This window comes from Daucus carota, chromosome 7 (genome assembly GCF_001625215.2).
Source record: "Daucus carota subsp. sativus chromosome 7, DH1 v3.0, whole genome shotgun sequence".
NCBI lineage: Eukaryota > Viridiplantae > Streptophyta > Magnoliopsida > Apiales > Apiaceae > Daucus > Daucus carota.
In genome coordinates, this window is record NC_030387.2 from 41,497,993 (window position 1) to 41,521,664 (window position 23,672).

The 23,672-nt window shown below is 34.3% G+C and overlaps 2 protein-coding genes across 4 annotated transcripts; both read left to right on the top strand.

The window, feature by feature from the left end:
• The first annotated feature begins 732 nt into the window (after positions 1-732).
• On the top strand, positions 733-5,785 carry LOC108196604 (oligouridylate-binding protein 1B). 2 transcript variants are annotated; one of them, XM_017363957.2, is made up of 12 exons: positions 733-1,015; positions 1,547-1,608; positions 1,868-1,970; positions 2,134-2,210; positions 2,727-2,788; positions 2,911-2,998; positions 3,099-3,174; positions 3,273-3,303; positions 3,452-3,571; positions 3,669-3,754; positions 4,238-4,414; positions 5,213-5,785. In XM_017363957.2, the coding sequence occupies exons 1-12, from the start codon at positions 902-904 to the stop codon at positions 5,495-5,497; spliced, it is 1,281 nt and encodes a 426-aa protein (XP_017219446.1). In that variant the 5' UTR covers positions 733-901; the 3' UTR covers positions 5,498-5,785. The 2 variants fall into 2 exon arrangements, with proteins under 2 accessions (XP_017219446.1, XP_063937531.1); XM_064081461.1 differs by having other exon boundaries at positions 754-1,015; positions 3,672-3,754.
• Positions 5,786-7,476: 1,691 nt separating this feature from the next.
• LOC108196253 (nuclear pore complex protein NUP107) lies at positions 7,477-23,251 on the top strand. Of its 2 annotated transcripts, none has more exons than XM_017363454.2 (24): positions 7,477-7,638; positions 7,788-8,104; positions 9,332-9,401; positions 11,092-11,204; positions 11,660-11,688; positions 11,834-11,959; positions 13,198-13,356; positions 13,731-13,823; positions 13,892-14,059; positions 14,318-14,416; positions 15,760-15,995; positions 16,076-16,133; positions 18,268-18,356; positions 18,668-18,799; positions 19,363-19,485; positions 19,916-20,014; positions 20,113-20,301; positions 20,450-20,615; positions 20,725-20,881; positions 21,005-21,207; positions 21,482-21,623; positions 21,973-22,133; positions 22,270-22,386; positions 23,029-23,251. In XM_017363454.2, exons 1-24 carry the CDS (start codon positions 7,577-7,579, stop codon positions 23,098-23,100), a joined length of 3,180 nt encoding a protein of 1,059 aa, XP_017218943.1. In that variant the 5' UTR covers positions 7,477-7,576; the 3' UTR covers positions 23,101-23,251. The 2 variants fall into 2 exon arrangements, with proteins under 2 accessions (XP_017218943.1, XP_063937445.1); XM_064081375.1 differs by having other exon boundaries at positions 7,478-7,638; positions 15,760-15,991; positions 16,072-16,133.
• The last annotated feature ends 421 nt before the right edge of the window (positions 23,252-23,672 follow it).

A 23,672-nucleotide genomic window follows, 5' to 3' on the forward strand; every position in this document is an offset into this window, starting at 1 on the left:
CGGACATGTTTGTTGTTGTTAATTTTTATAAGATTTACTTTGTATACAGGAAAAAATATTCATGCATTATCTGTTTGCTCCGTTCAAGCACTTTTTAAGTGAAGGCTGTTTATAGAGTATTAAAAATAAAGATCCTTACCAGCAAGGATAGTTATAGACCACTATCTCACGGATTTAAGTTAGATTTTTTGTGGCGATCAATCCAAAAAAATTGGAGGAAGGTGACGATATATGAACATGATTTATTTTAAAAAAACACAAATAAAATTAAGATTCGTCGTACTTTAAATTGTTAATTACATGTATAAATTTATTTTCATTTTTCACCATGAATTATATTCCAATTTTGCAATTTATATATTATTATTAGTATTACATCAAGATTTTTATAATATAAAATTTATTCTATCCTACAAATATTAATTTTGAATCATTAATATACTTTTTATCAGACAACCACAAAATTATTTTATTCTACAAATATTAATATTAAATAATTAATATAATTTTTATAGGCCGCCGCAACGCGCGGATTTTCAACTAGTTGCACTTAAATTCAGATACAAATTTATAATTAATACATAATGGAGAGAAAAGCTGAGTTTAAATAGACAAAAATAATAAAAATAAAATGACAAATAACTTGGAGAAAAATAATAAAAATAAAAGGGCAAGCAATTTGGAAAGGGCAAAAGTGTAAAAAAGGAAAGGGGATGGTTATGACTTGAATCTGGAACATTCCTAAAATTCACCCGGGCGAGTCTCGAGTCCATTTGGAAACGAAAGGCAAGTGCTAGGGCATAAAATAAAGCAATCCATCGGGTCCTTTTGTTAGAAGAGAATTGGATCGATCAATTGAATAGAATAGAATAGAATAGAATAATTGAGTGTGGGAGTCAGAATGCAGCAGCGTTTGAAGCAGCAACAGGAAGCAGCCTTGATGCAGCAGCAAGCAGCTCTTCTTCAACAACATTCGCTCTATCATCCTGGCTTTTTAGCTCCTCCCCCTCCTCAGGTCCTTTCTCTCGATTCCCGACCAATCGTTATTATTATCAGTATTATTATCTCTTATTCCCACTTATTTTCTCACTTCCATAGGGATTTCTTTGCTTTTATTACCAATTCTAGGTTTTCTGTTAATCACTTTGGGCATTTTGTTATGTTTACTATCTCTGCAATTTATTTTTAAAGTAAGCTGTATATTTCATCTCTGTCTTTCAGGTAAAAAAAAACTTGTTTTAATAAACTATAACACAACACCCAGAATTTTAGATAACAGACTCCTGGTAAACACTTGTTATTTGTGTGTGTAAATCTTTTTTATAATTGTTATATGATTTCCCGTGTTTGTGATGCCTGTAAGTAGCTAAGCTTAAGTGGTTGGTGCAAAGACAAAGCGGGCACTTTTTCTTTTGTATAATGATTTCTGTTTAGGGTGGGGGGATAAAAATTGGGTATTCTGGGAAGATGTGTTACTATCCTGCATTACTTTCTATTTTATCTCTGCTTTCTTTTCCTTTCCTTTTTTGACTCTTCCATTTTGCAGATTGAGCCAATTCCAAGTGGAAATCTGCCTCCTGGGTTTGATCCAACTACATGCCGCAGTGTGTGAGTCTTGTTCATACATTTTTCATATTCTCTCTTTTCAGTTCATGGTTCTCTATTTTCTGTATTTCTCTTTCTTGGTCTTAGCTGTAGATTTTATTTTTTCTTGTAGCCTTATTTTTACTATGCATATGTCATAATATGGAATGTGTTGTGGTCTTTGGTTGTAAGTTCCGCTAGTTGATAACTGGAAATTTCTACAGGATTGTGTTAGATCTATGCTCTACGACAACTTGTAGTTTCTCTATTTTTGTGACTGTAGGTACGTGGGAAACATTCATACACAGGTGACAGAGCCACTACTTCAGGAAGTTTTTGTCTCTACTGGTCCTGTTGAAGGCTGCAAGCTAATTAGAAAAGAGAAGGTATTTATTCCTGATGCATGAGTTTGTCAAACAACGAGCATGCATTAAAGTACTGTGTATCATCTTTATTAAGTGTAGCCATTGGATTTTGTCTTTACCTTTTTCTTCTAGTGACTGTATATTATAGTATATATTCTCACTACTGATATTATTTTCTCTGCAGTCATCCTATGGATTTATTCACTACTTCGACCGCAGATCGGCTGCACTTGCTATATTGTCACTTAACGGAAGGCATCTGTAAGCTGTGTACTATTAAATTTTGTTGCTTAGTTAAAAGTGAAAGCTAGAAACTTTGTTTGGTAGTGCATTAGGCCGGACACGTAAGATTGTAAAGACATGGCAGTGGCTTTGTAGACATTTTGAACTTTTTGGTTGCAAACAGGTGTATAGCTACAATGATGCAATAATAATTATACATTAACAACATACATTCTGATAAGCTTCTGCGGTTGATGTTTTTAATTATGTCAAAGAATATTGTAAACTAAATCATTTGTAGTCTAGGTAAATATGATAAGAAGATGCATAACTAGGAGTATTATGTGAATAAGACTCTACTAAAGTTAATTGCTCTAATGTTATATTTAAACACATTCTTATAAGGGTCAAGTAATATAATAGAACATTTTTTTTTCAATTTGTGATACATACTAGCAAAAAACAAGAAATTTTGCCAGCTTAATAAGACCCATACATGTGCATACAGCCTCAGAAATGTTAATGTGTATCTTTAATTTTAATTGTAATTTACAGATTTGGGCAGCCTATAAAAGTCAATTGGGCATATGCTGGCGGGCAGAGGGAGGATACGTCAAGTAGGTCACAAAGTTTTACTTGCAAATTAAAGATTTTTCCAGCATGCATTTAACCACATAGAATTTCAGTTTGTATATAGTGTGCATGTGTATATGCTTGATAACACCCTTTCTTTTTGTAGGTCACTATAACATTTTTGTTGGCGATCTCAGCCCTGAAGTCACTGACGCTACGTTGTATGCATGTTTTTCTGTCTATCAGAGTTGCTCGTAAGTGTCGCCTTTTTTCCATCCTTTGATAATGATAGGTTCATATATTGCTATCAGCTCAGTGTGTATCAAGTGTGTATTAAATTTTCTCATTCTGTAGTGATGCAAGGGTTATGTGGGATCAGAAGACTGGGCGATCAAGAGGGTTTGGGTTTGTCTCTTTTAAAAATCAAGCGGTATATTTTCTTATAAGAACCTTTAAGGACAAAGTGAATAATTTTTTATTTTTTGTCCTGTAATTTTGTAACATTGGACAATTGTATTCTTTTTCTAGGATGCTCAGAGTGCAATTAACGATCTAACAGGTATTATTTTTGGCGTGTAGTCTATCTACTGTTTAATTGTTTTCACATCATCATAAATATATCATGCTGGGTTGCCGATAAATTTTCTTACATGCCTAATCTGATGCATTTCAAATTAATATTGCTGTTTTCTAATTTCCTTGGGTAGGGAAATGGCTCGGCAACAAACAGATACGTTGTAACTGGGCAACCAAAGGTGCTGGTACTAATGACGACAGGCAGACTTTAGATAATAAAAGTGTTGTAGAATTAACAAGTGGCTCCTCAGGTGAGTATGCTTAAGAGGTGTTGATTTATGTTGACAAGCATAGTCTGGATTTGGACATGGATCATGGTACTGACATCTTGTTTTCTATTCATTGCAGAAGATGGTAAGGAGGGGGTCAACAGTGATGCTCCTGAAAATAATCCTCAGTACACTACTGTTTACGTTGGCAACCTTTCACCAGAGGCAAGAGTCTTTGCGTCTTCCTTTATAATTGTCAATATTATAGTACTCATCTCACACCTATATCTAGCTGTAGTTCTGAATTGGCGTACAAAGACCATCTTGTTTAATTTAGTCAGCTGAATTTAGCACCAAAGACACATCTTACCTTCAGTTCACAGCTGACAGCACCTAATGTATATCTGAACAATGACAGTGATAAATATCCCTCAGGGATATACAAGGCATCTTCTGAATTAGCTTTTTAAGGCCATCTTGTGTCATCAAGTCAGCTGTATCTAGTATCTGCCACTTGAAGAAATATCTTACAGTCGGTTCACAACACCTAATATAGTGCTTAAGTCTAATTTCAATTATCCTCAATGGAAGAACAGCATAAATGTTGAGGAAATGTGTGCTAAAACATGATCTACAATTATTCCCTTCAAGTTATGGATTAAAATTGAAAATATTTCATTAATGATAAAAACTGTTACCGAATTGCAGGTAAATCAGGCTGACCTTCACCGCCACTTCCATGCTCTTAATGCCGGAACAATTGAGGAAGTTCGTATCCAACGTGACAAAGGCTTTGGTTTTGTTAGATACAGTAATCACTCAGAGGCAGCGCTGGCTATTCAGATGGGAAATAATCACTCAATTCTCTACGGAAAAATAATTAAGGTCCACTTTTTTATGTTAGCACTTGTTAAGTGTTTATTGCTTTAGTTTCATGAGGGTTAATAGAGATCATGGATTAATTACTTAAAATTCACTTGGCACTTTATAGGGCCTAATTTCTAAGTGTACAAAAATTTGTTCCAGTCAGATTACGCAATTTTGCAGTGTTTACTTGTTTCAGAAAAATTGTTTGGCAGTTTAGAGGCCCAGTTTACTTGCTAAGTACATTTTGCGTGGTATTCCACAACAAAATAGTGCTTGCAGCTGACAATAATTACTTTAAATAATAACAGTAGTTTAGCTGATGGTAATTACTTTGACTAATAGCAGTAGCGTAGCTGATAGTAATTACTTTAACTACTAACAGTGTACTATTTGTATTGGTCCCTGGTGTATGGTACTTCGATTGGTAGTTAACATGCTGATTTGTGTCTCCACGGTCATCCAGGTGTAGTGGAAGGATTAGGTGTTTGTCCATTTGATACTGTAGAATGTAGATCTCTTGCCACTTTGGAGTATAAATCATCTATATCTTTCATGTCATGACCTTAAAGAAATGCAATTGTTTTTGAATATGTTGCCTCTTCAAATCAATCCCTTTGCTATCATATAGTGCTGATTGAACTTTGTGAATATCTGTACTATATGTACCATGTTGCAATTGCTATCTAATGTGTTGTTTAGTTGTAATACTTCCCTTGTAAACTGCTCTCTTCCATATATTTACAGGTCATGTAGTTGTGATATTCTACATAGATATTTGCCTTAACCTTTCGTATATCTATATTTTTGCTTTTTTAGTGCTTGTGGGGAAGCAAACCCACTCCACCTGGGACGAGCTCAAATCCACTTCCCCCTCCCGCACCGGCACCTATGCAAGGTCTTTCCCCTTCTGATCTCTTGGCCTACGAGCGACAAATAGCAATGAGCAAGATGGGAGGGGTCCATCCATTGTTGCACCCGCAAATGCAGCTTCCAATTAAACAAGGATCTATGGGAATGGGTGCTGCAGGGGCAAGCCAGGCGATATATGATGGGGGTTTCCAGAATGCTGCTGCTGCCCATCAGCTCATGTACTACCAGTGAATGATTATGTTGTTATATCTGTCTTTGGTTTTTGTCCTGCATTTGCAGGCTTTGTTGAGTGTTTAAATAAAAACTTTAGGAGGCTTTTTGTGATCTTTTTTAATTTTTTCACTCTTACATTGTGATGGGCTTTCCTTGCTTCATCCTTTTCAGTGTATCATTTTAATTTTAAGTAGCGACTAGCGAGTGACCTAATTATGTTAAGTGGGACCAGTACAGTGAATTCCTGTGTAATTTATATGGGAAGTTTTAAGCTCCTGTTATGGAAGGCAGTCATTAGTTGTACAATCAGCTCTTAAACTTAAACTTAAACTTAAACTTCATTACGATTTCAAATTAAAAATCAGAGTTAATTGCATTTCGTCTCGACACTTGAGTGCAAAAATACTTAGTATGTGAATTTTTGGAAATTACATATCGCAAATCACTCGTATTTTGTGCGATTTATTATGCATTTTTTTGTCAAAAATTTAACAATCCACTATTAATGGGTTAATTAGACAGTTAATTAGAATCATGGGATAATTAAACTCATCGCAATCAGACTTCCTCGCTCCCTCGGGGTGAAAAAGCGGTCCTATGACAAGCATCAAGATCATAAAAACCCTCAACTGACCCGTCAAGGGCAAATGTCATACGCATAAAATTCTGAACCAAACTTCATCAGGTGCAAATGTCATACGCATGAAATCTTAAACTAATTTCTTCACTACTTAACAGTGAGATGATAATTATTGATCTGAATCTCCATATCCCTGTCATCCAAAAAGTCCTTATACTTATTGATCTGAATCTCTAGTTTCTCTGTCATCCAAAAAATCCTTAAACCAATCACTCAAACGGGGTGTTCCTAAGCACCTTAACCACATGCCTATGCCCATCATAATTATAATAATTCATATGCACCACCCTTCGATCTTCGGAACACAATTATAATAATTCATATGCACCATCCTCCGATCTTCAGAATAACTTCTTGTTAGTTCCTTATCAATTTTTAATAAAACGTATACAAATATGCAACATTTAAAATTTGCGAATCCCTAAAAATCTTCAAATAAGAGATGTTTCTCTCGAGACAAGGATTGGCCAGACTCAACTCAATTACGTCTTCTCTTTATCAAATACATTTTTGAAAATTTGGAATTTCAAACTTTAGTAAAAAAGGATTTAATTTGAGAGAGGGTATCATATTTTATATTTCAAATGCCTGGTTACCTATTATTTTTTAAGAATAAGATCGTATAATCTTGTTATTATTACATTTATTATGTTAGATTTCAGAAATAAACAGTCAAATACTGAATTTATTAGAGGGGTGTATTCGATTGGAATTTTAATGGATTGTTTTTAGTGTATGGATTTTAATGAATTGTGTTTGATTTTGATTTTGTGTGTATTCTTGATAAAATGTCGCAGAGTTCATAGGATTTAAGCATAATGCTTCAAAATCCCATTGATTTTGATGAGATTTCATAAAACTTAAAATACACCGAAAAATGTCACAAAATCCATCATTTTATGAAATGCAAAAAAATCCATCAGCATTTGAATACCATCAGATTTTAATGGATTTTAAACAATCTCAATTAAATACCATCGGATTTTAAAGCATAATTTAAAATCTCTATTGAATACCACCAGATTTTGTTGCATAATTTGAAATCCCAATTGAATATCTCAATATTTTAATAGGTTTCAAACAATCCCAATCGAATACCTTCGGATTTCATAAATGCAAAAAAATACTTTAAAATCCCAATCTAATACACCCCTCTTAATCTAAATCACGATTTCGAACGTCAAATTGCTTCCGAAAAGGAACACTCTGAAATCAAAATGTTGGAGATTTGAATTAAAGAACAAGATATCCGGGCTATAATTTTACGCGCGGATTAAAGCGCTTAAGAATATTTCGGAAAAAAGAGAAATGAATTAGTATATTTTAAATTACAAATTTTATAATTTTGCTTTATAATAATAAATATAAGCATAGAAAAGGGGTTTCCCGCTCCACCATCTCCAACTCTTTGTAAAACTAGGGTTTAAGCAGCTTGTGTTCCCAATCAGGTCAGAGAAATGGAGATCGATATGATTGAGCCGGAAGATATCGCCGTCCGAGAGCGTTTTCGCCGTTACGGGTATGTATCAGCAAGCCCTGCCTTCCTCACATCCTTACTATTAACTGCTGTTCAGGCTCTAGCTACACATGTATTTTAAATTCAAGAAATTCCTTCTTATTTATGTTCAATACTGTAAAATTTACACAAATCATACTTACTATTTGCAGAAAAAGACCGTTACCTCCAAAATCTTACGAAATCAGGTCAAACTCCGCGCTGATTATCGAAAATATCAAACAAGAGCTTGAGAGTTTTGATGCTGCTGCACATTCACAAGGAATTGCATCAAACACACATTCTAATTTTAACAGGAGATCCTTGATTGATAGTCATGGAGGGTCCGAGATTGAAGCTGCTTCTAATGCAGTTCTTCAATTCGGAAATCATCCCCTCAAAATATGCAAAACCGAGGACGATGACTTAACGTATAGTGGAGACGCAATGTTTGCTTTCTTTGCTCAGCTTCTGGATTCTACTCTTCAAGGTGCTTTACCTATATATTAGTATTTAAATCTCTACCTATACGTTTTTCTGTCTTTTCGAGTTTCTATATGTCAGCATTTATATCACATACTTATATGATGTGTTTAGTTGGGGAGAATGGAATGGAACGGAACAGAATTACAAAAAATAAATGAAAATAATAGAGTTAAGAGAAAAGTTTTGAAAAAAAATCGAGTGAGTGCAAAATTGTTTTGATAAGATTTGAGAAAAATTGAATATAGGAGGGAATGGAGCATTCCTTCTCAAATCCGGGGTGTGATTTTTAATATAAGGTGCAAGGAATGGAATGGAGCAAGGAATGAAATTTATAAACAATTGCCCATAATATAGTTCAAATTTCATTTCATTCCTTCCAAATTCATTCCCCCCAACCAAACACAATAGAATTGTTTCGTAGTTGGATGAGAACTATTAACTTAATAATACCAATCCTAGGAGAATGGTAGGCAATAACAAATGTCAAAGTTCAAACCGTTAATTGGATTTTAGAATAAACGGTCTCAGAAAACAACAAGCTACTAATAATGATATAAATTTTCTTGAAGAATTTGAGGTGATAATGATAATTAACACATGGTTCTTGTGCGCTTTAGATTGTTCATGTCCATCATTACCTGAATACCTGGACATTACGCAGAATGACATGTTTTTTGCTTGGCGGAAAATAAGTTGTTGAGTGGGGTTGGAAGTCGTAATTACAGTTTGATTTCACCTGGACCATTCGCTGTCAAGCTAACTTGGCTAGTCAACTTGATAACCGTAGAATTAGACAGTGACAACTTATAAAGAAGTACAGGACTCACTGACATTATTTCCACCAAGGAGTTGACTGATTGATATGGGACATGTTTTCAGCTGAAATTTTGGCGAAGAGCTTCTTACAGTTAAGAGCTCATCCTCATCATAATAATCTTTAAAAAGAGATTAAATATATGCAGTATTTCACAGTCACATGGCCCATAATTCAGGATTCTATGTAGCAAGTCAACTTGTTGAATCAGTTCTATGTCTTAGTGAACCTCTAGGCAGTTGTTATACTTGTGTTGCTGATTACTGGATTCATGTTTGTTGGGGTGATGGTAGTTTGGCTGTACCTTTGATTAAACATTCCTTTGCCCGAGAATGTCTTCGATCACTTACTCTATACCATTCTACTATGAACATATCTAGCTAAGTCGCTTACATCAGATAAATTTTTGTATTGCAGGTTTAATGCCCGTCTCTGATTTGATATTGAAACTGGAGAAAGAATGTCGTGATGTGTCAAAGTCAATAAGGTGCGTATCGTCCTGTACTTAATAAATATCGATAGTGTCTCTGCCCTGTGTTGACCTTGATGCTTTTATATATTAATTTCTTTTTATCTTTGATTTGCTTTAAACAAGTCTCTCCAGATAGTACTACAGTTCTCCAGCTTCTCCATTAGTACCCTATAAGCTCCACATTGTCAAACATTTATCGATCTCAAATGGTTCAAAATCAATAAATGTGACAAACTTGTACCTTACGAACGCAGAAATGATTATTTCATAGCCAAAAACAAAGACAAGATTTGTTCAGCTATTAGTTCAATTTTTCTGAAAGTATGTAGAAGCTAAAAGAATAAGAGAACATAAAAAGAACTTAAAAAGGCTATAGGTATGAAAAGGATAGTACCTTGACATGAAGATCGGAACTTCTGATAAGATTTACTACGTGATGTTTTATGGGAGGTGTTCGTCAGGAACTGACTTTGTATATTTTAATTTTATTATGTTTTCCTAGAAGCTTGGCAGTATATCAGCAATGAAACAGGAGATTATACTAGATCAAGGCTAGAAACATGTAGATATCGAAATATTTAACGCTAGAGAGATGAAGAAACTAGAGAGACAATTCTGTTTTAGAGAGAGAAACTAGATAGAAAACCTAGAGAGAGAAAGATTAGTGGAAAATGCATTCATCTTCCGATATTAAAATTCAACATAACAAAATTACACCTAGCTGATTGCGTTTAAGCTAATTGTACTAGTCTGTCGCTGCAATACACTCATAGACTATAACACCATTACCAATACACCTTTTATCCCCTTCCATACTTGTAAGCCTATCACTCATGCAATCTATCCCTCCTTAAATCATCTCCACGTCCTCATGGTGATAATATCACAAATTCTGGGAAGTTGACTTTGAGAAGTTCTTCCTCCTGCCAGGTAGCTTCATTAATGCTGCAGCCTTTCACTACAGCCTTCCCATTGTACCAGCACTTGGTATTGACTCTGTGATCTTTTTTAACTCTTCTGTGATCCAAAACCCTTACTGGACCGAAGTCAAAGGTACCTTGCTCTCTCACTTGAGGTAGATGTTTATGAACTTTAGCTTGACCAACAACTTTTTTAATTGTGAGACATGAGACACATGATAAACTCTTGATGTCTCAGGTCTGTAAGCAAGAGATCCTAAACTTAAGCAAGAGCTCCTATCCTTCTGACACTTTATAAGGCCCAAAGACTTTAGCTGACAATTTAGAGTCTTCCTTGTAGGCACTATTACATGTTTTTTGGGTTATTATAAACTCCCTCGCTGTCCTGTTAGGTCTGCATAGCTCTTCATTCTGTTGTCAGTTACTTAAAAAATTAGTGATAGCTATTTATACTATAGAGAACCAGAGACTGGTGGAAAATGCATTCCATTTTCTGATATTCGAATTCAACGTAACAGAATTAAAACTAGTGATAGCTATTTATACTAGTCTGTTGCTGCAATACAGTAAAAGACTATGGTACCCTTAATAGTACACCTCTTTATTAATACTGATGCTCCCTTCTATACTTGTAAAAAGAACACTCTCCTGACACTGTTGCTATTATTTTACCAACGAGGATCCAATAGATGCTTCTTAAGCATATATAGCTAACCTTATGTTTTTTGGAATTTGTTTACATTAGTTGCTACTCTGAAGATACCCGTGTTTTGTATTTTTTGTAGGTATGGCAGTGAGAAACTAAGGATTGGAGAGGACAAACTAATGAGGCAGACCGCTCGACTTCTACTAGACGAGGCTGCTTCCTGGTCTCTTCTGTGGCATCTTTACGGCAAAGGCAAATGATTCTAACATGTTCATATTTGAGAGCTGATTAGGTCTTGGGTGTTGCCAGATTTAGTTGATATATACGTGTGTGTGTGTGTGTAGTTGTATGTTTTCGAGATCTTGGTTCAAAAGTTCTGAAACTCATTTAACAGGATTAATTCATCTTACTCTTACTGTATGAAAGAACCCTGTTCTATATTGGATTACATGTCGTTCCCTTTTACTAAAGCATTTTTTATTATCTTTACTGTTCTTTCACTGTAATGCAGAATTTTGATCGGCGATCTACCCTGTACTCATATTTTCATGTTCTTTTGGGCTGTGTGTCCTTATCTTTAGTTTTTTATGCTTTCTTTGTCATCATGTGATCAAACTTGTATCTCCTTTTTGTTTTGATCATAATCTTTTGTTAATATGTTTCATATTACTTGCAATTTATTAAGATAAATGTGTTTTGTCTTGCAGGTGAAGAATTTCCAGAAGATCTAGTCGTGGTGATGTTTCCTTTCTGTCTCACTTGCACTAAATTTCCTGTTTTACTGAAAAAATGTTGTTGTTTTTGAATATATTCTTCCCCTAATATTTTCATGTATATGTTATGTGAACAAAATCATGTAGTTAAATCAATTTTAATGGCAGACTCCAACAACATCTCACTTGGAGGCTTGCCAGTTTGTTGTGGAAGATCACACAGCACAACTTTGCCTTAGAATCATCCAGTGGCTTGAAGGTTTAGCTGCTAAATCTCTTGATTTGGATAATGAGGTGAGGACCCGCGACATTCTTACAAGCCACCCTTTCTCTCACTACTGCTTATCTTTTTTTGAAACTAGGTTTGTGTCAGTAACTATGCCCATCTACTTAAGTTTTGTTACTATCCATATTCTTAAAAGTTTACTTTTGCTAATTAGTTTCTTAATTTCTTGGTGAGTGTGGTGACACTATGTTTAATGAAGAAAGAATAAGAAATCCGGTGACATTTTGGATATATTTGCTGTTTTTTTTATACTGTAAACAAATGCAAGTATTTATTCAATCTTTCCTTTTATAAATAAGTTACGAGTAAACTAGTTTGTGAAAGGTTTTATTTAAAAATGTGCATAAGTATAATATATGCAAGCAAGATGTTGAATATGTAAAATTTATATTGGAAATATATAAATTTAGACATTAAGATAAATAAGATAAATATTCGTTTTTATATTAGTATTAAAATAATATATATGCTTTATTTTCAAATAATAAATTCTGGAAGTGCAAATATGCAATCGCAAGTAATATGTGAATATTGACTATTAGTCTCTCTTGTCAAACCCTTATTCTTTGGACAAATTTTAACTTTCTGATAATCCTTTGGCTTTTGGTCATTGTTGACTCTATAGTCAAACTAATGAATTGGAGCCCAAAGACAAGTTGAATAATTATTTAGATATAAATCAATAAAAAGTATTGTCTCCAAAGATTAAAGTGTTTGAAAGAAAATATAACGAGCGTATTTATTTGCAGTCTTTTCTTTTTATTTTTTTGGAAAAATTTTGGACTTACCACAAAGTACTTGCTAAACTTTTAAATAGCTCTTTTGTAAATTTCTAAATAATAATGATCACGGTATTAGTAGAACCTTGTTGAGGACTAGTTCTGTTATATTTTTCTGAAGAACTATTTTCGAACTTTCTTCTTTAAAGTGATTAATATCTTGAACGTTATAACTGTTTTAATTATACTCATAATAGTCTCCTTTTGAATTAGTATCATAATAAATAACTTCGTTATGCCGCTAACTAGTGTTCCATATGTTAGCTTCATAGCTTCCCCCACTATATACTACAGTATCCCTTCATAGATTCATAGCTTTCCCCACTATGTACTATGTTTATTCTCTGAATGAGGATTTGGACCCACAAACTAGTTGTGGGAAGCGATACACCCCACTATGTACTATGGTATCTCTTGATTCTCAGTTCATATTAATATATTTAATATCATTTCTGATTTATTTGCAGATTCGAGGTTCTCATGTTGGTACTCATTTGCCTAGTACAGGGGTTTGGCACCATACTCAACGCTTATTACGAAAGGGCGTCTCAAATCCAAAAATTATCCATCATTTGGATTTTGATGCTCCAACTCGGGAACATGCTCAGGCACTGCCTGATGACAAAGTATATTCTTATCTGAATCATGTTCACTTGTTAAGCTCATAATTTCCTGCAAATAGGATCAACTATTATGTTAAGCTCTATTTTTTGGTAAAAATTGAACTAATTGATTTAGGTGCCAATTAGTTTATTAGCCAAAAAAATATAAAAATGTAGAACTGAAATCACACACCAGTATCGTATACGTTTTGCTTTGAATCTGATGTGTAAATGCATGCGTCCCCCTGCCATTAAACTTCTAGCAAGACTTCTTTCTCACAATTCACATGGCTCCATAAGGAGTTTAACTCCCAAGTCCCAAGTAAATGGATCAGATTACATTTTATAACAATAACTCCATCCCTGGTTGTTTCCATTGTATGTCTACATGTTGACAGAAACAAGATGAATCACTTTTGGAAGATGTCTGGATTCTGTTAAGGGCTGGAAGACTGGAAGAGGCATGCAATCTTTGCCGATCTGCTGGACAGGTATGCATTCTCTCTCTGTTAGAATACGTTCTTAAATTTTCAAATCACAATAAAACTCAGTTGAGTAGCCATGGAGGGCTGCAACTTTATGTGCTTTTGGAGGATTGGATCACTTTCCGTCGGTTGAAGCTTTAATGAAAAATGGCAAGAACAGAAGCCTGCAAGCAGTTGAGCTGGAAAGTGGGATTGGTCATCAACGCCGTCTTTGGAAATGGGCTTCCTATGTTGCATCTGAGGTAAACGCTTACTCTTTTTTGCAGAGCATTCAAAGAATTTTTGATCTTTCTTTTGTACTTCCCTTTTTATTCTCTTAATGATTCTGAATATGTTCACCGTACATCAAGTTTATACTATGCTATATGTAATTTTCTGATTGCCCACACTCTTACCTTTTTAAAATTTGTCCCGCAACTTTGTAATTTCATGCAAGGAGAGGATGGTTTTTCCATAGGGTCTGAACTGACAAATAGTTTTTTGGTCTATTGAATTGAAAGAGGATTGCAGAGGAAGAGGGCAGTAAATATGAAGCAGCAATTTATGCTTCCCAATGCAGTAACTTGAAGCGCATTCTTTCTATTTGCACAGATTGGGAGGTATTTACTTATAAACTTGACGGAATATGAATCATATCGCTTTAGATGAAAAAGACATGTAATTTGATCAAATGTAAGCTTGATATATGACTTTGTGAGGTTTGTAATCGGCTCTATGGCATTTAAATGCATTTAAAATAACAAAAAATAAAAACATTAAATATCATGCAGTTTATCTATAGTGCTTCACAATCCTTAGTTAGAAATGAAATGAAATATATATCTCTCTTATCTCCACATGCTTTTAGGTCACATACTTTATTATTGAAAATAAGATACTCTTTTCCCCTTTCCCATTGGGTGGGGAAGGTTGAATAAATAACTTGGAAGCAATATTATTTAGCCTACCACATGGACAGGGCCGTCCGGGACTTTTTTGAGGCCCTGTGCTAACTTTAAGAATGAGGCCCTTTCAAATGACAAAACAAAATTTTAACATATTTAAAATAACAAGATATCATTAACAAAATTGTACTACTACAACTGAAAAATTATTTGTTTTCTTGGGTAGTTAGACTTAAATATGTGTGTGGCCGTGTGAGATTTACTGCTTGTACAGTGTACTAATTAGCGTTCAAATAAAATTATAATAAAAATTAAAGAGAGATCAATTTATCACGAGTATACTAAAAGATAGAAAGAAGTAGTCATAAATTGGGGGCCCTAAATTTCTATGGGCCCTGTGCTGTTGCACTTGGTGCACTTGCTCAAAACCGGCCCTGCACATGGACATTATTTTTAAGTTATCTGCTGTTTGTTAAGAACAATAAAGAACTAAATGTAACACAAGAAGGTTTAAATCATGGTCATATAAAAAGGTAGAAACAATTTGTATTTTATTGCAGAATTATCTCTTAACAGAAGGCACCAGCATATGTCTTCTGATAAGATTTTTTGAGAATAAAAAGTTTCCGTTTGTGGTACTTACGAGTTTAAAGTTTGAAATAATTACGATATCAATTAAAATTGGATAAGGCTCTCCAGAGTTAATCAAACCTCATCCTGTGGGATTCCACTATGAATGAATTTTCCCTTCTCGTTCTCAATCAACAAGCTTGAGTGTGAGCGCAGGCCTTTAATTATATTTTGTTATGATTTCCAGTCTTTGAATTTATTACAGGAACAGGTTTTCATTGAGTTTTAAGGCCCTCAAAGTTTGTGGTCATATAAACAACAACAAGTTATATAATTAACTTTCTCAGATCTTTAGGCATCTTAGCTCTAAAAGGAGCTCTTGTAATGAATTATATCAACAACTTTTCTCTTTCTTGCTTCTCATTCTCGTTACAAGAATGCTTTTATTGAATGAATTTGGTTAAGATTAGGAACTGACCAGTTTGCAGTCTGCCTGCTGGGCAATGGCCAAGTCATGGTTCAATGTTCAGGTTGACATGGAATTAGCTCGCTTTCAACCGGGTGCTATAAGTCAGTTAAAAAGCTGTGAAGATGCTATTGAAAATAGTCCTGGAGAACAGGTTTGTGTTTCTCAGCCAATAGCTGGACCGGAAAGTTGGCCTCTCCAAGTATTGAATCAGCAACCTCGAGATCTTTCTGCGCTTCTGCAGAATCTCCATTCTAGGTAAAGCTGCAGTTTCATTTTTGTTTTTAGTATTAAGTAATTTTAATAATTTGTTATTTATTCTATAATTTTACACCTAGTGATGTGGTGCATGAAGCTGTTCATCGCGGCTGCAGAGAGCAGCATAGGCAAATTGAGGTAATAAAATAGTTCATCGGAGAAATTTTAGTGTGCAATTAATAATAATGTTTAGGAGAAGATGCATGACATCAATTCTATTGTGATTGCAGAATGACCTATATTGTATATTGCTGTATGGGGTTAATGATTGAAGTGTTCACTAGTCAGTTGTGATTGTGTCAATTTCTCAGAACATGTTACTTGTTAGTATATGTTTGATCAGATCCATGTTCTGTAGAACAGTTTAAACTGTAAGCATTGTGGTTGTTTTGATGTTTTCCATCTCATATGACTTTATAGCAGGGTCGGTTCAGTGTAAAACTCTTGTTTAGGCCCTGTTCAAGAAAAGTAAAATAATTTTCAATGTTTTTTTTCAATCTGTTCCTGATTCTTTTTATTCTTTAAAATGATGAAGGAAGAGGGAGCTGAAGATTGTTCATATTAAATTTGATTCACTTTTTTAAAAGTAACCGTTTTGCAAAACATTGTTTTCTATTACAATAAAATTTTATATAGCCAAGAACCCCCATGCTTGAGAATATAGTGATTCATGTGGTACTCCAGACTAGAATTACATGGTAGATAAGTAAAACCCTTAGGTTGTGTGTTATTTATTTTCAAGAAAAGTAAAATAATTTTCTAATGATTTTTTCAATCTGTTCCTGATTCTTTTTTTTCTATAAAATGATGAAGGAAGAGGGAGCTGAAGATTGTTCATGTTATATTTGATTTGATTTGGTTTACTTCTTTAAAAGTAACCTTTTTTGCAAAACATTAATCTTAATACAATAAAAGTTTATATGGCCAAGACCCCGATGCTTGAGTGTATAGTGATTCATGTGGTACTACAGACTAGAATTACGTGGTAGATAATTAACTCTTAGGTTGTGTGTTATTTTACTCTTTCTCTCTCTCTCTCTCTCTCGATCTGTTTGATCAGATCCATGTTCTGTAGAACAGTTTAAACTGTAAGCATCGTGGTTGTTTTGATGTTTTCCATCTCATATGACTTTATAGCAGGGTCGGTTCAGTGTAAAACTTTTGTTTAGGCCCTGTTCAAGAAAAGTAAAATAATTTTCAATGTTTTTTTTTCAATCTGTTCCTGATTCTTTTTATTCTTTAAAATGATGAAGGAAGAGGGAGCTGAAGATTGTTCATATTAAATTTGATTTACTTTTTTAAAAGTAACCGTTTTGCAAAACATTGTTTTCTATTACAATAAAATTTTATATAGCCAAGAACCCCCATGTTTGAGAATATAGTGATTCATGTGGTACTCCAGACTAGAATTACATGGTAGATAAGTAAAACCCTTAGGTTGTGTGTTATTTATTTTCAAGAAAAGTAAAATAATTTTCTAATGATTTTTTCAATCTGTTCCTGATTCTTTTTTTTCTATAAAATGATGAAGGAAGAGGGAGCTGAAGATTGTTCATGTTATATTTGATTTGATTTGGTTTACTTCTTTAAAAGTAACCGTTTTGCAAAACATTAATCTTAATACAATAAAAGTTTATATGGCCAAGACCCCGATGCTTGAGTGTATAGTGATTCATGTGGTACTACAGACTAGAATTACGTGGTAGATAATTAACTCTTAGGTTGTGTGTTATTTTACTCTCTCTCTATCTCCCCCCTTTCCTCCCCCCCCCCCCCCCCCCCCCCCCGGCCCAATTATATATATTATATATTGATGTATATGATATATGTTATTCATGTATATTATATAGGATGGATCGCGCTCAAGAGAGAACCAGTCCTTAAAATTGAACCATAGAACTACTAAGGTTCTGCTGCAGAACCTTAAATTTTAAAAAGATTTTTGGGATCTAAATCTAAATACATGTTTTTTTTCATGTTTTTTCATCGTTGTGTGTGTTCAAAAATAATATTAAAATATAATACATAAATATTGACATTTTTTTGCATGCGAAGTTCTGTTGCAGAACCCTAACTAATACTTAAGTTCTGCTGCAGAACCCAACCTAATACTAAAAATAAGATAAGGGTTCTATGGTTCTCTCCTTAACGGTTCTCTCTGGAACATGACCCTATATAGGATATAGGATATACATGAATATCATATATGATGATTTCTCCCAAACATATTCGACTTTGTTTACTGTTTTACTGACCCTGTGCTGCTGGACAGATGCGTCTTATGCTAGGAGATATACCACAGCTTCTGGATCTTATCTGGTCGTGGATATCGCCTTCTGAAGATGATCAAAATGTCTTCAGGTACAAATGTGTAGCTTCTTGCATTTGAGCAGTGATTTGGTATTAATTCATTTTTTTTTTAATTTGACTGTTTCAAAAGACCTACCATATCCTGGCTGTTGCACTTTAATTGCTTGTTAGTTTCCCTAGAAATGATTTTTTAAGATTAGTTTTTTGTTTTATGTTTGGAGTACTCTCAAATTGCAATTCAGAATCTATTACACTGGCCATTGGACAGTTGTAATGTCTGATTGCAATAAAAAACCGTCTGCTCCATCAAGATTTACCAAAAGACTCAACTTAATTGTGCCTAAATTATGATGCTCTTTCAGGCCTCGTGGTGATCCACAAATGATTAGGTTTGGTGCACATTTAGTGCTTGTGCTTCGATATTTACTTGCAGAAGAGATGGCAGATACTTTCAAAGAGAAGATAATGACTCTTGGTGACCTCATCATACACATGTAAGTAATATTGTTTTCTTATGTCATGGACAAATATACTTGTGTCTCTGATATTCATCAAATTATATATATAATTGGAAAATTAGAAATGTTCACTTCTTTTTTCATCATTATTGATGTAGATAGTAGCATATATTGTTCTGGAGTAAGAGTACATCTTATTGATCTTGACATGAATGTACACTAAGCTATGAAGTTCCCAAGCTTTATCATATGGAAGTAGGACTCTTAATGCTAGGAGCAATATTTTATCACCATATTTCTGCCACTTTTAGCTATGGAGCATATTATAGCTCTGTTAGAAGTAGCCTTGGAGTTATATACCAGAACCAGGTCTATACAAGCACCCAATAGTCCTCAGATTCTTGCAGGAATGCAGGACAAGTGTTATCTTACAAATGATATAGAGAAGTATATAAGCACTATTACCTTAATTTTCCAAACTAGTGGATTGTTGGTTGCATCAGTGTTAAAAATTATTTGAAGTAGTTTGAAATTTACAATGCAAAATGCAGTGCTTTGTATTTATGAATATTGACCGTGATTAGGAAGTACTCTTTCAGGTACGCAATGTTTTTATTTTCCAAACAACACGAGGATTTGGTCGGAATCTATGCTTCTCAGCTGGCAAGGCATCGGTGCATTGATCTGTTTGTGCACATGATGGAGTTGCGGCTTAATGGAAGGTTTTTTTAACAGCCGTCTATATCGTTTTTCTCTGTAATTCTTTCATTTTCCTGCATATGTTATTGAATTTTTATTGACTTTTCAGATGCATAGAAAATCTGCGATTTAATTGATATGTAATTGGAGCATATTCTATAGAAACGAAGTGAAAACATATTATTACTTTCATAAACAGATAAACACATCTCTTGGCAGGTTGATGACATACACTTCTCTGTAGCTAGTATAAATAATTATAATCTTTACTGGTGCAGCTGCTGATTATATATTATAGCATTTCTTGACATTTTCTTTTTATGGTTTGTGAATCTGAGTGCAGTGATGGCCTAAAATTTCTTTTGGATATTAATATATCAGTGTATGGCCTTGTCATTTCCTGCTTTTATACTTCATTACTTTTTTTCTGATGTTTCTCTTTACCTGCAACAGTGTGCATGTCAGATATAATATATTCCTTTCAGCTATAGGGTACTTGCCATTCACTGCTGAAGATGAAACAAAGGGCAGTTTTATTGAAATTATAGAAAGGTTGCCTCTTCTACTCCAGTGTTTTCTTTGAATTTTAGGTTGGCTGAATTTTATAATGTTAATCAAACATGAATGTTTTATATTAATCACTGGATCAGGGTTCTATCAAGATCAAGAGAATTAAAAGTTGAAAATTATGAAAAAGCTTCCATTGTGGCAGAGCAGCATAGAATACAAAGTAAACAGAAAGCTATGGTGATTCAGTGGCTCTGCTTTACGCCGCCTTCGACAATCACTGATGTTAAGAGTGTTAGTGCCAAACTTCTCTTTCGAGCACTGATGCACAGGTGCTTAATGTTATCATTTTCCACCCATCTTTTCTCCATTTATCATTATATATGTGTATCCAGCTATTTACCTGTCAGAGCATGATTGTCTCATGATCCCTGTGGTTTGCCTGTCGCCTCACTACTTTTTGCCTGTGGGTGTCTATAGCAATGTCCTGTTCCGGGAATTTTCTCTTCTGTCTATGTGGAGAGTACCAGCAATGCCCGTTGGAGCTCACACCTTGCTTAGTTTACTTGCTGAGCCCTTGAATCAGCTTACAGATTCTGCTGAGGGTTATGATGTTACTGAAAATCTGAAGGAGTTCAATGACTGGGTATGCTGCAATATTTTGATGCCTCATATTTAGAGCATATATTCTACAAATCATATGTTATATTGTAGTTTGCAATCTCATACAAAAAGGGCTCATACATTATGATCAGAGTGAGTACTACTCATGTGATGCAACTTACCGCAATTGGCTAAAGATTGATATGGAGAATGCCGAAGTTGCTCCTCACGAATTATCAGGTGAGGAAAAGCAAAGAGCAGTTGCAGCAGCAAGAGAAACATTAGATTCATCACTGCAGCTGTTACAAAGTGAGTTGCCATACCTTTATGGTGAAGTCTTTTAGATAGATTATTGTTTGATTTTTTATTGCCATTCTTGTCCGTTTCTGTTGTGCAATTATGGGAGAATGCTTGACTCAATTCTTATAACAGGAAGCGGAAATTCGTGGTTAATTCTGGCTGAAAATGGTATAGATGAATCACCCGAACCTGTATTTTTGGAGTTACATGCAACTGCAATGCTTTGTCTTCCTTCTGGTGAGTGCATGTCTCCAGATCCCACTGTGTGCACTACATTAATGAGTTGCCTTTACTCTTCAGTGAGTGAGGAAGTTGTGCTGAATCGCCAATTAATGGTATGTTTCTCTAATTCTTTTGCTTATATTTATCTCATACTTTAGCAAAAAAAAATAAAATATTGTATGCTGTAACTTGAAGATAATAAATCATAACTGCTATGTTGTTTAAGGGCTTCAGAATTCTTTTATGAGAGGCAGAACATTATACAGCTATATCTTTAGGATCTTTTATATAACCTATTGCGGTTATTTTGTGCATATTTTAATCTTTAGGATCCCATCCTCTCATATTTTGATCTTTTTGTGCATTTTACATGATTCCTATGAGCAGGTAGATGTCACCATGGCAGCTAAGAACAATTACTGCATTAATGTTGTGCTTCGCTGCTTGGCAGCAGAGGGTGACGGGCTGGGACCACATGAACTCAATGATGGTGGTCTTCTTGCTACTGTAATTGCATCAGGCTTCAAAGGTAGTAAAGAGTGGGGTGTATCATCTCTCCCTCACTGATGCATATAATGTATGCATTTTCTTTGCATAATGTCACACAGAATACTCAAATATGAAAGTAATTGGTGGGTGCTGTTTAATCACTCAAACTGGATTGCTGATCTATAAATGCCATCAAAGTTTTCTATGGTTTTCTCCAACTCTTGGGTAGAGTTTCAGGTTTCCGGCCATATTCCTGATCCAACACTTAGTTCTAATGTGCCGAAGCTAGCCTTTTGACAGTTATCTTGAGATTTTCCACAATCCACATACACTCTGTATTACTACACCTGAAGTTAAATACTTCTAATTATAGCTTATATCTGTTGCAGGTGAGCTTGTTCGATTTCAAGCTGGATCAACAATTGAGATCTCTAGAATCGATGCCTGGTATTCAAACAGTGAAGGTTCTTTGGAGGAACCAGCAACATACATTGTGAGGGGGCTTTGTCGCAGGTGTTGCATTCCAGAAATTATTCTTCGCTGTATGCAGGTATGTTGAGTTTTTGGAGAAGTAATTTCAAAGTTATTCAATTCTCATCTATTTCCTGCTCTCTGATTCTGTTGAGCAGACGTTCCTAGATGGCTATAAGCACTTTTTCAGTGTCTCTTGTTTGTCATATTTGAAGGTTTCTGTTTCACTTATGGAGTCTGGAAATCTACCCGAAGGCCATGACGATTTTATTGAACTCGTGTCATGCCCTGAAACTAGATTTTTGTGTTTGTTTAGTCAGCAACAGTTACAGGTAAAGATGATTATTGTTGTTTATGTGCTATATTTACTCATGTGATCAGATGATGAATATGTCTGTAGAAGTTTTTGTTGATTGTCAAATGTCAAGTCTTTATGAGGTGATTAGTACGGGATAAACTTATAGGTTTTTTGTTAACAAATTGTGCGCTGCCATTCTTTCCATTTACATCCAGTAGCTGTTCCATTTCTATAATTTCAGAAATTTCATCATATCTTTTCCCTCTCCAACCACGAATTTCAACTCTCTGTTTCCCTTAAACAGTTCTGCCTTGGAAACAGTTGCCTGATTATTTGTGCATCTGACATGCACTTTGATTCTCCTAGACTTCTATTGATTATGGTTGTAAGTCAACTTTAGTAAAGGTGTCGGGCACTTTTTAGTTTTTGCAAAAGAAGTCATCTATCATTGTACTTGCACTATTATTAGTTTTACTACCAGTATTCTCTGCTTGACTATGCCAAGAACTTTACTGAAATACATACACACTATATAATTAGTACTACCACCTGTGTGCAATGCAAAATGATTTTTATGTAAATGTTTCGTGATTTGTGAATACTTTATATTTTAATTTTTAACTAGAAACTATACTATATTTGCTAATAATTTTGGCGTAAATTTGATATTATTCAGGAATTCTTGTTGTACGAGAGAGATTTCTCTATATGCAAGATGGCGGAGCTTCAGGATGAACCTATCTCCTGATTTTGATGCTGCAAAAGATAGTTATATATTATGTAATAGATAAAATCTAGTATTATGTTACTGTGGGGCTGCTAGGCCTCTGTTAAAACATTGGTTGAAAGTAATCATTTCTCATATAGCTTTTTTAATAAAAAATAAATATTTTTTTTTAGTGCACAAGAGATTTTTCTTTTATTTTTTAACTAGTAATCTCTGTCCTCCCAGGTGTAAACTACCGGGACGGGGATTTGGCACGTAATTTAAGATTTTATAGAAAGCTTGTTTGGGCAAATTTTTCTTTCAAATTTATGTGCTTATTTTTTTCTAAGAATTCATATTTATATAATTCTTTTAGATACATATGGTAAGAATATGTGTTATATTCGTCATCTAGCAAAAAAGTAAGAGTTTATTTTAGAAAGAAGCGTTTTATGTACTTTCGTCAGAAATAAGCACTTATACTTGAAAAATAAGGTCAAACGGTCATAAAATATAGTTTCACAAATTATTTTAAGTTTTTTTTCCTAGACAAAACTTTAATATTTAGATATTTATAGAAAAAGAAAATTTAAAAAAAAAGTTGTGAATTTAAA

Excerpts from the sequence above, each read along its gene's own strand:
- LOC108196253 (XM_017363454.2), top strand. The coding sequence starts at position 7,577 with ATGGAGATCGATATGATTGAGCCGGAAGATATCGCCGTCCGAGAGCGT. Across the intron at positions 20,302-20,449 it reads TTTCGAGCACTGATGCACAG|CAATGTCCTGTTCCGGGAAT; the intron begins GTGCTTAATGTT and ends GGGTGTCTATAG. Across the intron at positions 22,134-22,269 it reads TTATTCTTCGCTGTATGCAG|GTTTCTGTTTCACTTATGGA; the intron begins GTATGTTGAGTT and ends TCATATTTGAAG.
- LOC108196604 (XM_017363957.2), top strand. The coding sequence starts at position 902 with ATGCAGCAGCGTTTGAAGCAGCAACAGGAAGCAGCCTTGATGCAGCAG. Across the intron at positions 1,609-1,867 it reads CCAACTACATGCCGCAGTGT|GTACGTGGGAAACATTCATA; the intron begins GTGAGTCTTGTT and ends TTGTGACTGTAG. Across the intron at positions 3,304-3,451 it reads TGCAATTAACGATCTAACAG|GGAAATGGCTCGGCAACAAA; the intron begins GTATTATTTTTG and ends TTCCTTGGGTAG.